Source organism: Wyeomyia smithii, chromosome 2, assembly GCF_029784165.1.
Source record: "Wyeomyia smithii strain HCP4-BCI-WySm-NY-G18 chromosome 2, ASM2978416v1, whole genome shotgun sequence".
NCBI lineage: Eukaryota > Metazoa > Arthropoda > Insecta > Diptera > Culicidae > Wyeomyia > Wyeomyia smithii.
Genome location: NC_073695.1, coordinates 153640789 through 153653288, shown reverse-complemented (window position 1 = coordinate 153653288; position 12500 = coordinate 153640789). Strand labels below are relative to the sequence as shown.

At 34.8% G+C, this 12500-nt stretch overlaps 1 protein-coding gene across 3 annotated transcripts in view; it reads right to left on the bottom strand.

Moving 5' to 3' along the window:
- Positions 1–12500, bottom strand: part of LOC129725653 (1-phosphatidylinositol 4,5-bisphosphate phosphodiesterase gamma-1) — a 603559-nt gene that overhangs the window by 8972 nt on the left and 582087 nt on the right. For 2 of the 3 annotated variants that reach the window (XM_055681704.1, XM_055681706.1), the window contains one exon: positions 11136–11268. The exons of the other annotated variant lie outside the window; for it this stretch is intronic. In XM_055681704.1, the coding sequence (XP_055537679.1) occupies positions 11136–11268 (133 nt within the window). The remainder of the gene's footprint in view (positions 1–11135; positions 11269–12500) is intronic. 3 annotated transcript variants of the gene reach the window in all.

Here is a 12500-nt window from a genome sequence, read left to right as displayed (position 1 = left end):
AATGATATATAATTTATATACCTTACATCTCAAATGTCCTTTAAAAAATATCCTTGTTTTTTTGAGCATTTGGTAGATATTACCCCTTAAGTAAAAGTTGTATCTTAATTCATCTTTAAACATTCTTTAGGAGGGAGTCAATAAGGATTTCACTAATTTTTTTCTTCCTATCCTCTGCTCGCACGAACTCATCCAAATTAATAGCAACATGATAAGACATAGGATTAAAAAATATAAAAATAGTGTAGAAGCAAAAGGCTGAATAATGGATAAAGCAACTTTTTAAAATTTTGTAAATTCTGTATTCGAATAGGGCTGACTTTGGCGTAATTAAATATTTTTGATTGTGACCTGGAGCGAGAATACTATACATATTAAGTGATTGGCACCTTGTCATATCTGTGATCCATTTGCGAAATTGACACGCGATTTAATAAAATTTAGAGAAAACCCATCTAAAGCAAAATCTTAAGCGAATAAATAAGCTTTGCCTAATCGTATTCTCACATGTTAGTTTTGTTCCTCTCATATTAGGATTCCAGTTTTTTCCACTTTTATTTCCAACATTATTCTAGTTTATTCCAAAATGTTATTGATAACCCTGTCAGTGACATCACCGCTGCCTTATTCCGCGTAACTCAAACTTATTTGAATTGACTGTCATTGAAATCCACGAAAAGAAATTTCGTGACACGTCTGTTTGTTTGCGGTGCGGTGATACCTTTGTTCGCGTTTGTACTAAAAAAACCATTTGAACGTTGGTAAAATGAACACATTGATAAAATTTTAAAGATTGAATAAAATTGGATATTTGCATTTTAAATAAAATTGAGATTTTTAAATAGAGAAGTTTTTGTTAGATAAGCTTTTTCCCTTAAGAGTGCTCTTTTTTCAATGTTCCGAAGAGTTTTAGACAGTGTAAAGGTGCTGCCACACGAAGCACAAAAACTATGAGCTTATGAGGCTCAAAAGTATGCGATATAAATGTATAGCATGAGATTGTACTGTCAAAAGCTATAACATAAAGACTCTGAAAGTCTGAACTAATCCGTCAAGACGGAATAGTTCGTAGCCTACCATGCTTTATACGATCAACTATGTCTTAGAAACTATTGCAGTGGTGTATTGGCGTCTGAGTGGCGGCACCTTAATTGTTTATCTAAGAATCAATTGTGATTGGAATTTTTTTTAAATCAGATATGACCTTTTTTTAAATCACTTTTTGTTTCTAAAGTAATTTTCTTTAATAATTTGAAATGAAATTTCTGACAACTTCCCAAAAGTCATCCCTTGAAAATTTTTCCCTTGTTCAGTAGATAAATCGAAAAAAATCAGTCTTTTTCAAATGCTAGTCCACATTATATTTTGAAAAAAATAAATAAATAAAAAATGAAGCAAGTATGCAAAATTGCTTAATTGCCTTGCACCCACAAAGTTTCATTGAATCGAAATGAGAAGGTGCTGCCAACTACTCAGTCGAATTGGTGCGAAATCCTTCAATATTCAATATTCTAGGTTGCTGAAAGCAAGATGGAAAGGCTTTCCGCAAAATCCGCGCCATGGAGTAGTAAAAACGCGCCAAATCCGCGAGAAACGCAAAAAACGCAAAATCTGCGTCGACTGTAACATTCCTGCTTTTCTTCAGCAACCCTGCCGGCACCAGAACTAAAGGGGCGCGGCGTGCACGATGGCTCGATCAGATCGAAAGAGACTTGCGGGTGATAAGACGTCTGGGGTACTGGCTAAACACAGCCCAAAACCGAGCAGCATGGCAACAGCTTCTTGATACAGCACGAGCCACTACGGCTATCGTCTGATTGGTAAGGTAAGTAAGAGAGCTAGGTTAAAGAATCGGTCCTGGGTGGTCCTGGAACCCAATACAAATTTACTGAGTTTGTTGGACATAGCTGTCGCAATGTGAGAATAAATTCCCAGACTAGGGATGGGAAATCTATATCTATAAATGCGAATGTCTGTCTGTCTGTCTGTTCCCAATAGACTCAAAAACTACTGGACCGATTACCGTGAAAATTTGTACATAGGGGTTTTCGAGTACGGGGAGTAATTCTAAAATATTAGTTTTGCTCTATCTCATAAGCGTAGGCAAAAGGGATGAATTTGTGTTTCATGAACGTGAAAACTTTCTCCCCGATAACCGTGCAAATTTATATACAAATACTACATCTCAGTAGCGTAGTTAAGAAAAAGGGAGGGGGGGAGATGAATGTTGTCAACCTTTTTTAATTTTTAAACCGCTTATCCGGTTATTATTTAATTCGGTGAATAAAGGTCGTATATGTTTCTATCACTTTAAATTATGTCTATCTCATACAGGAAGGGAAAAAGCGGAGACGAGAGTAACTACAAATTTGTTCATTGTAAACTCCTAAATGCCAAACAATAACACTTCTGAACACCAAACAAGATCACTGTGTTATTCTGTACACGTGAGATCTCAAATACGAGGTATATTTCCGTGATTTTAAATTTTATGTATCTCAGTGGCGTAGTTAAAAGGAGGGGAAATTACAACAACCGTCATTATTTTCGAGCCTTCTAACAGTTCATCTTGAAATTTCGTATCTAGAGATTTTTGCGTTTCGGGTATGTTTCTAATACATTAGTGTCGCTTCATTCCACTAGCGTGTGCAAGGGGAGGGGAGGGAATAGAATTTTTCGTATTGCAAATCAGAGATTGCTAATTTTGCAGGGTGTATTAATCCTTAAGGGTGTTATATTGATGTTGGTTTCCAACGGATTTTCTTCGTTTTCACAACAATAGATTGGGAAATCAGTTATACCTCTATCAGTATGCGGCGAAATTGTAACGTTATCACGTGAACTATTGAACTATTGAAAAATGTGGAGACATGTTTTGAACTCAACAGGCTAATATTGGTATTTTCGAAACCGAAAATCAACCCAAGATGTCAAGATGACATTCTCCGGTTTCTGGAGAACATTCCAAAACGGTCCAATACCACCCAATATAAATATTTCTCAAACCAGAACAGTGCCGAGACTGAAAATCAAATCTAGACGCCATCTTGAAATCCAAGATGGCGACTGCCGGTTTCTGAAAATTATCAAATACCGCCTATTATGGTTTGTTATGGAACCAAAATGATACCCAGCGACCGAAAACCGGCTCCAGACAGCATTTTAAAATTCAAAATGACGATTTTCAGGTTACAGAAAACAGTCTGAAAAGACCGAATACCACCCAACATCGTTTTATTTGGAATCGAGATAATGCCCAGAGACCTGGAATCAACTTTAGATACTATTTTGAAATCAAAAATGATGACTTACGGTTTCCGAAAATGACCAAATATCACCCAATATGGGCACTTCTGCAATCAAGATGATGCACATAGGCCAAAAATCGTCCCTAGACGCAATTTTGAAATTCGAAGTGGCAACTTCCGGTTGCTGGAAAACAGCCCAAAATAGGCATCCCAGAACCGAGATAAAACACAGGATGGCGACTTTCGGTAAAATCTCCCAGCTGGTCTTGAGGTACGATGCTGGCCTAAGAAGCCAGTCATCGTATGATCGAGTCCCGGCTCGGGAGAAATTGTTAGTGTCAGTAGGATCGTAGCGCTAGGCCCGCAATTGCCCTGTACACTTAACAGTCGGCTGCGAAGTCTGTGTATAGTGAAACAGAAGGTCGAATTTTAGATACGGAATGTAGCACCAAGGCTTTGCTTATTTTGACTTTCGGTTACCGAAAAAGACCAAATACCACATTGAATCGACTTCACTGACCATTTTGAAACCCAATATGATATGATTTGCGGTTTTTGGAAACCAACCTATAATACCTAAAAATCGACCCCAGATACTATTTTGAAATCAAAGTGGCAACTTTCATTTGCTGGAAAACAGCCAAAAATCGACAGTCCAGAACCGAGATGATGCCCAGGGATCGGAAACCAGTCCAGACGCTATTCAAAAATGCAAGATGGCGACTTCCGGTCACCGAAAATACCATATACCAATAATAACCAACGGCCGAAAATCGACTTCTTTGACTATTTTGAAATCCAATATGACGACTTCCGGTTTCTGGAAACAACCGAACATCACCCAATATGGGTATTTCTGGAATCGAAATGATCCCAAGAGACCTTTAATCATACAAGACGCTGTTATGAAATCCAAGATGGTGACTTCCAGTTTTCAGAAATCTCCAAACATCACCCAAAATAGGTGTTTCCGTTATCGAGATGATGTACATAGTCCAAAAATGGACCCCTGACGCTATTTTTCAATCCGAAGTGGCAACTTCCGGTTGTGGGAAAAGAGACAAAAATATTTATTTCGTAGTCAAGATGATGCCCGGAAACCGGAGAACAAGTCCAGACGAGTCCTTTTTGTAACTCAAGATGGCGATTTCCGGCTACTGGAAACTACCAAATACTACCCAATATTTGTGTTGCACGGAAGCTAAAAATTGACTACAGACGCTATTTTTGAATCTGAAATTGCAACGTTAGGATGCTGGAAAACAGCCAAAAATGATCATTCCGGAATCGATATGATACCCAGAGATTGGAAACCCAAGCAGCATTTGTAACATTTTCCTGAAAAAAGCAATAAAAAAGAAAGTCGCACTGTGATCTCACTGCAGTTACTGTGAAACATACTAGTCTGCATGAGAGAGGGAAAGGTCACATATATGACGCGAAACGACTTTTCAACTCTCTAAGATACAGTATTGTTACATAGTGGTTAGTGTAACTCCGAAGTCGAACAGTAACTTTTATCAATCATCCTTTGTAACAATCATGTTTACATGCAACTAATATGCAAAATAACAAACAAAATTGACACATTGCCACTAGTCGACGACTTTTGTGCAGTTAACATATTTTGAAAGGTTACATTGCAGATGTGATTCGAAGTTTGTTTGCTTAGCTGACCAAAAACATGGACAGCGCTACTTATTTGCAACAGATTCGTCATTTTTTACCAAACTAATCATGTGTTGGATGGCCAGTAAACAATTTTTTCACCACCCAGTTTGCCTGCATCACCGCACCGTCATAGCTGGTAGGGTTTTTTAGTTATCCGTGTCTATGCGTTTTGTGCTTGTGTTGTGCAGTCAAAGCGGCATCGCTACCTTGTTCCCAAACTCTTTGCGATGAAAACACAACACAGGAAAACTATGGGCAAGACGGACCATTGTTCATTTCTATATTAAACTATAGATATTTTAACAAATTAATAAGTCATGTGATCTGAATTTTTTATGGCTTTTCAAAGCTTGGCGAACTGACGTTTTTTGTCTTTTTTTGAAAAAAAGTACATTACTTTGAAACGCTCTGTAGCTTCAATGATAGCTTGGATTTTTTTGACGTCAGAAAAAAAGTTGTTGTAAATATTGTGCAAAACAAACCCTTTTCATTAGATATTGTAAAATTTGGTCAACATAGGCTTGACACTAGAAAAAATAAAAAAAACGTGATTTTTTTGTAGAAAAGTAGCTTAAAAGTTTAGTTGCCGCAGTTTGCCACGGTTGTGACTACATTCAAAATTTAGGTAAAAACGTAAGCTTTCAAATGCATACTGTCCGCTGCTGCGCAAAACTGAGCAAATTGTCACGTTAGTGAAAAAAAGCGATAGCAGTTCTTTTCATTTTTTTTTCTGAGTTTGAAATTTCATCCAGGATTAATTTTAATCATAATGGTTATGATTAAAATTAATCCTGGATAAAATTAATCATGGTGATACCCCATTATTGGAAATTTATGATCTCGAACTCAATTCGTAAGAATAAAATAAAAATTTGGGCGAAAATTACAAAATTTATCAATTAAAAGTTATAAAATAAGTGTTCAATAAGAAAATAGTAAACAAATCTTTATGAAACTTTTAATTATGTCAAACTTTATCACTTTCTGCAAATTTAAAACAATATTAAAAAAATTCAGCCCTTTTCAATTTATGATCATGAAATTCGCTAAACTGATTGAAGCAGCAAATTTATACCATCAAACTCCGGCTAACAATAACCCGTTTGAGAATTGCTTTTGCTTCGCACTCGTTGGCATACGAAAGTAAAGCACACATTTTGCTTTATGAAAAACAAAAAACAAAGAACAGTCGTCGCCCTCCACACCTTTTCGAATTCATTTAGAACGTTGTGTCATTCCAGTGTCTTGGTTTTCAAATTCATAAATTCGTTGATTTTTATTATGGAGCCTTCAACTTCAGCGGCACCACCTAATTCAATGTCTAGTTAGTTGTCAATTCATGGTGTTATACATGTATTAGAATGTCCTCTTTCAACCATAGAAACCGGATTAGGAAGATAAAATAGATATGAAACAATGAAACATCGAAAATCACTAGAAGAAATGAAAATTGCAGCGAAAGACATTTTTCCTGCTGATAAGTATAATGAACTTCAAATTTTCTTGAAACAATTCAACACAAGATTTAACCGATCACAGCGGAAGATGATGATGCTGATAATGATTTTTTCAATTTGTAATTAGTTTGTATTACTTATGTTGTTCTAGTTTATTAAAAAAATTACATATTACAAAAATACATATATTTAGGCAAAATTTATTTAGTTCGAGGGGTCGTCCATAAATTACGTATTTTTTCAATAGGAGGATGCCCGGTGGCACTACTTGGGCGTCGTACACAAATTACGTAACGCATGAAGGGAGGGGGGGAGGCGGGTCAAGCCTGCGTTACTTATTGTTACATAGGGGGGAGGGGGGGTAGTTGAGACCGTTACGTAACTGTGATGTTTGCTCGAAATTGCAAATTTGGATGGGGGGGAGCAGGTTGTCCAGCGTTACGTAATTTCAGTGGGGGGGGGGAGTCATATCGAACGTTACTTATCGTTACATAGGGAGGAGGGGGTCTGAAATCTAAGTTTTTAGCGCTATGCAATTTGTGTACGACGCCTTGTGGTCAAAGGTTATATAATTCTATAAAAAAGGACAAAAGTGCAAAAAAAATATTAAAAATTGGATTTCGTGCTTTATGGACGGCCCCAAACAAAAAATGGATGCCAAATTCGTGTTCAGCGCCCCAAAATTATGTAAATACCAAGTTTTTGTCGCATTTATCGACACTTTTTTTGCTTGGCCAGCCTCCGTATGAAGTCGCCCCACTGTGCCGTGGTTTCCCTATGCGACCGCTTCGTTACATTATAACAAGATGCATGGGCAGCATAAGTTACTTCGTGACCAGATTTGTCAAGCCTTGTTACAGGATAATATACTGGCAACATTTGAGATGCCGTTGTTTCAGTCAAACAAATTCGGACGATAAACAAGTGACCAAGAAACATGCTAAAGTTTGATAGTAAATGATTGTGACCGAATTGTGATTTCCGACTATAATGTCAAATATATTCTACTACCAACTGAAAGTTTCTGTACACCTTATCTTAAAATGTCATGTTTATTTTCAAATAGGAAGACCATTGCAAACATTATTTAAAAATTTAATCCTATTGCAACAAAAATCATAATAGGAAAAGGAGCAAGATCGCGCGAAATCACCGATGGTCGAATATCGACCATTTTTGATTTGAATGAAACTTTGCACACGTATTTGGCTCAGCAAACTGAGCATTTTCCACAGATGGAGCGATTTTTTACACCCATGAGTTACATTCTAAAAGGGCGTATGCCTTTTGGCATAGGTTTTATTCGAAGCATTGTAGCCCAGAAACCGTTGGTTGTATAGAAAAACTGTCTGAGAATGAGTTGCAGGGAAATAAAAATGCATCATAAAAAAATATACACTGTACAAAAAAAAATTTTTTTGACCAAAAAAAATTAAAAATAAACATTAAATTTCAATTTAAAAAAAAAGAGTTGAATTTTTTTCTAATTTTTTTTTAAGAAACTTGACGTTAATACGCAACTTTTAAGAAAAAGTCCAGAATGGAGAAATGAAAAATAATTTTTTTATGGTAGATTAATTTTTTTATGGAAATTCTAATTCAAACATTTTTCAAAATATTTGTATTTTTATGATTTTAAAAGATGCAGAGAGTCATTTTAAATCAAAAAGCTTATGGTAGTTAACATTCTAAAGGCATTGGTTTTCGAGTTATTTCTAATTTAAGCTCGAACAATTATTAAAATTTAGGAAAATACACGTTTTTCTTAATTTGGGCGAACGGTTCTCAAGAAAAGAGTTTAATGTTCTAAGTGATATAAATATATATAAGAATCAAATATTTATTTTCGAGTTTTATTATCTTAGGAACATATTTTTTTATGACATTGATACTTAACAGAACTAGTTTCACCTTATATTTTATAAACATCATAAATAAATGATTCGTCATCTTTTGAAAACAGCTTCGTTTGTATTTTATTTTCTGAAATCGGAACAAACGAGTGATACTTTTGTGTGCCAGCTATTATTTTAGATTTTTTGAAAATATTGCTCCATTCGACTGAACAGTCGACTTACATGAGAGAAGCAAAAAATAATTTGAAAGATGGTGAAGTTGTTATAGTGTGCGATTTCTCAGAAAACTATTCATTTGTTCTTCAAGATGCCGCTCAAAGTAGTTATTGGAATAGTAGTCAAGCCACCATTCATCCCTTCGTTGTTTACTATTCAGAATCTGGAACACTTAAGAATATCAGCTTCATCATAATATCGGAAGTACTCCATCATGATACTGTTGCGGTTCAGGTGTTCATTGCCAAATTAATGAGTTTTTTGAAAACAAAAATACAGTTGAAAAAGGCGATATTTGCAAACTTTGCAAGTCGATGCAGAGTGGCATTTTTTTGCGACTTCTCATGGTAAAGGCCCATGCGATGCAATTGGTGGCACATTAAAACGAATGGCAAGAAATGCAAGTTTAGCTAAAGAACATGAACATCCCAGCGCAAAAGAATTGTATGATTGGGCTAATCAGAAAAGTAATGAAAATTCATCAAAAATGTCATTTAGTTGGGTTTTGGGTATGAAGAATATAAACAAGGAGTAACAGAATGGAGCAATATTTTCAAAAAATCTAAAATAATAGCTGGCACACAAAAGTATCACTCGTTTGTTCCGATTTCAGAAAATAAGATACAAACGAAGCTGTTTTCAAAAGATGACGAATCATTTACTTATGATGTATATAAAATATAAGGCGAAACTAGTTCTGTAAAGTATCTATGTCATAAAAAAATATGTTCCAAAGATAATAAAACTCGAAAATAAATATTTGATTCTTATAGATATTTATATCACCTAGAACATTATACTCTTTCCTTGAGAACCGTTCGCCCAATCGTTTTGTTGTCAAAGAATGAATTGTATATTTTTGATCAAGCATTTCAATGAACGTATGGTTTTTGCTGGAGAACCATGGACAAATTAAGAAAAACGTGCATTTTCCTAAATTTTAATAATTGTTCGAGCTTAAATTAGAAATAACTCGAAAACCAATGCCTTTAGAATGTTAGCTACCAAATGCTTTTTGAATTAAAATGACTCTCTGCATCTTTTAAAATCATCAGAATACAAATATTTTGAAAAATGTTTGAATTAGATTTTTCATAAAAAAAATTAATCTACCATAAAAAAGTTATTTTTCATTTCTCCATCCTGGACTTTTTTTTAAAAGTTGCGTATTAACGTCAAGTTTCTTAAAAAAATCAAAAAAAAAATTCAATCCTTTTTTTTTAAATTGAAATTTAATATTTATTTTTAATTTATTTTTGTCAAAAAAAAATTTTTTTGTACAGTGTATATTTTTTTTATGATGCATTTTTAAATCCCTGCAACTCATTCTCAGACAGTTTTTCTATACAACCAACGGTTTCTGGGCCACAATGTTTCCAATAAAACCTATGCCAAAAGGCATACGCCCTTTTAGAATGTAACTCATGGTTGTAAAAAATCACTCCATCTGTGGAAAATGCTCAGTTTGCTGAGCCAAATACGTGTGCAAAGTTTCATTCAAATCAAAAATGGTCGATTAAATTTTCGCGTATTTCCAGGCGATTTGAAATGATTTTGCTCAAAGGGAAGATCTAAAAGTAACATTATTATTATTTTTTGAGCAAAAATATTTCCTGAGAATGTTTTAATAAAAATTTCAGTTACAATTTAACAATTTACATTGTAACCTTTTGAAAACGAAAATTCGGATATAAAACAAGATTATTTATAAATGCGCGTTGGTTCAAAAACCCGCGCAAAAATCGCATAATCCGAAAATCCGCGCAAAAAAAGCATTAATTCTAAAACCCGCGAAAAAAATCGAGCTGATTCGAAAACTCGCGTAAAAAACCGCGATAATCAAAAGTCAGCGCAAGGAAAACTAGTATAAAAATCCGCGTTGAAAACACCTGAAAAACCTGAGAGTTTTCTCTCATTTCGTTTCAATTAAACTGACTCGTTATGCTACTCTCATATCTTTTGGTTTTCCTTTAATAAATATGTGTGTTTGGTTCCACGAAAGATATAGCCACTCTATTGACCGGCAGTGTAAATTCGGGTAAGATGATAAAAATGGCGATTATCTCAAGCAAATGAAAAAAAAATCTGCTTCATATAGACATATCTTGCATAAATGTTTTCCAACAATAAAAGAGATCTATTAATTTTTACTTTTATTTACACTACTGTTAGATATATGGTATATGGATATATGGATATATTTATCCGGCATTGAAAATGGTTTTGAACGAGTATGTAGAATGGTGAATAAAAGTAATTGAGTTATTAAATACCCTAACATTTTCGGGGCGCGTGCTTTTTACGTGAGCAAAATCATCAGTTTCACCATGGATTTTATTTTGCATGTCAAAATCATGTATATGCACAGAGAACCACTCACATATTATGACATGGCATGCTGGTTAAATTTTGAAATATGTTGCGGGTAAAAGCCAGACAAATATGCTGAGAAATTTGTTGAATTGAAACTTCAATTTGACCAAGAAAAGTTTCATGATATGCATCTGTTTCGCTGCGATCGATATGCTACAAATCATGTTACCTAATGGTCGGACAGAAACATCATTAGTAACAACTGGACTGGTTGCACATAGACTTCAAATTTGCGCTTTTCAGGTTACATAGTAGTAATGATATTTGTTGCAGAGGCCGCATATGATTTTTCTAATTTGTCGTATAATGCTTACTGACACTTAGATGTAATAAAATATGTTGCTTGGGAATCAAATCCAGATGCCATTTTAAAATCCAAGATGGCGATTTCCGGTTTCCGCAATACCGAACACCAGGCGCCAAACCCAAGATGGTGATTTTCGGTTTCTGGAAAACATACAAAATGATGGGTGATAGTTATAGACATAAACATGTTAATACATGATAATCCATCATAATTATTGAACCCATCTTTTGTAATCGTTCTCGAATTCAATAATGCAAGCCATGTTATAAACAGCTTGATGTAGTTCTACGCCAAATTTGCGGTTGTGGCTTTGAACACAACATTAAAAAATGAATATCTCATTAAAATTAAAATAATTTGGACTTTTACTGATACTATTGATTTAGCTGAGCTTTTTTACTACGATTCTTTACGCGGATTTTCCAATCAGCGTTTTTTTTACAAGGTACGTATACCCCACGTTAAAAACACTGACTGTATAGGCACCAACATTTTTATTACTAGATTATAATGACGGAAATAATTGTTTACCACCCAACTTTAACAGTTGAGGTGGTTATCACAATGAATGAATACCCATTTATTTTATTTTTTTGTAAAATACACTCTTCAAATTATTTTTAATCGAAATAACCGACTTCAATTCATTCATGTTTGGTATGTGGGTCTTTTTGCACGTGTTGCTTGATTAGAGACTTGGATAATGATTGGGCTATTCCTAGCCAAAATAATAAACTTAGTATCAGAACATTCCGTAAAGTTTTTTTTTTATTTATTCTTTTCAAATGTATTTGTTAGAGTTTTGATAAAAATCGGCGCATTGTAGAAACATGGTTCAGAAAAAACAGTTTTTAGGGGAGAATACATAGAGCCTTATAGATGGTAATGTTAATATTTGATCAAAATCATGTACATTCGATAGATATGCGGTTGCCGTAAACCTAATTGCGCAGCAACGCGGGCCGGGTATCAGCTAGTATCGACTAAAATGACTATGGATAATTATCGAGAGACTCCTGAAACTATCGATAACTTCTCGATAATTATCGATAGTTTGACAGCTAGAACCAGATGAAGAAAAACAACAAAGTGTTGCTTCCGTTATGGACAGGAACAATATTTAAATGTTTATTCGCACACATAATTCGCACTTATGCGAAATCTCGTCGTTGTCCGTACAAGTTAGAGTGAGCGAAAATGATAACCTCTCAATTTTCTAACAATTTTAAAGAGAATTTCGTGTGAGAGCAAACAAGCATCGAAATCTCTTTCAACAATGGCAAGGCTAACTTATTTTTTCAGCTCTGGCATCATTGTGGAGTATGAATGCCAATAGAGCTTTCTACGCCAGATCTCACCACTACAGCCTTGG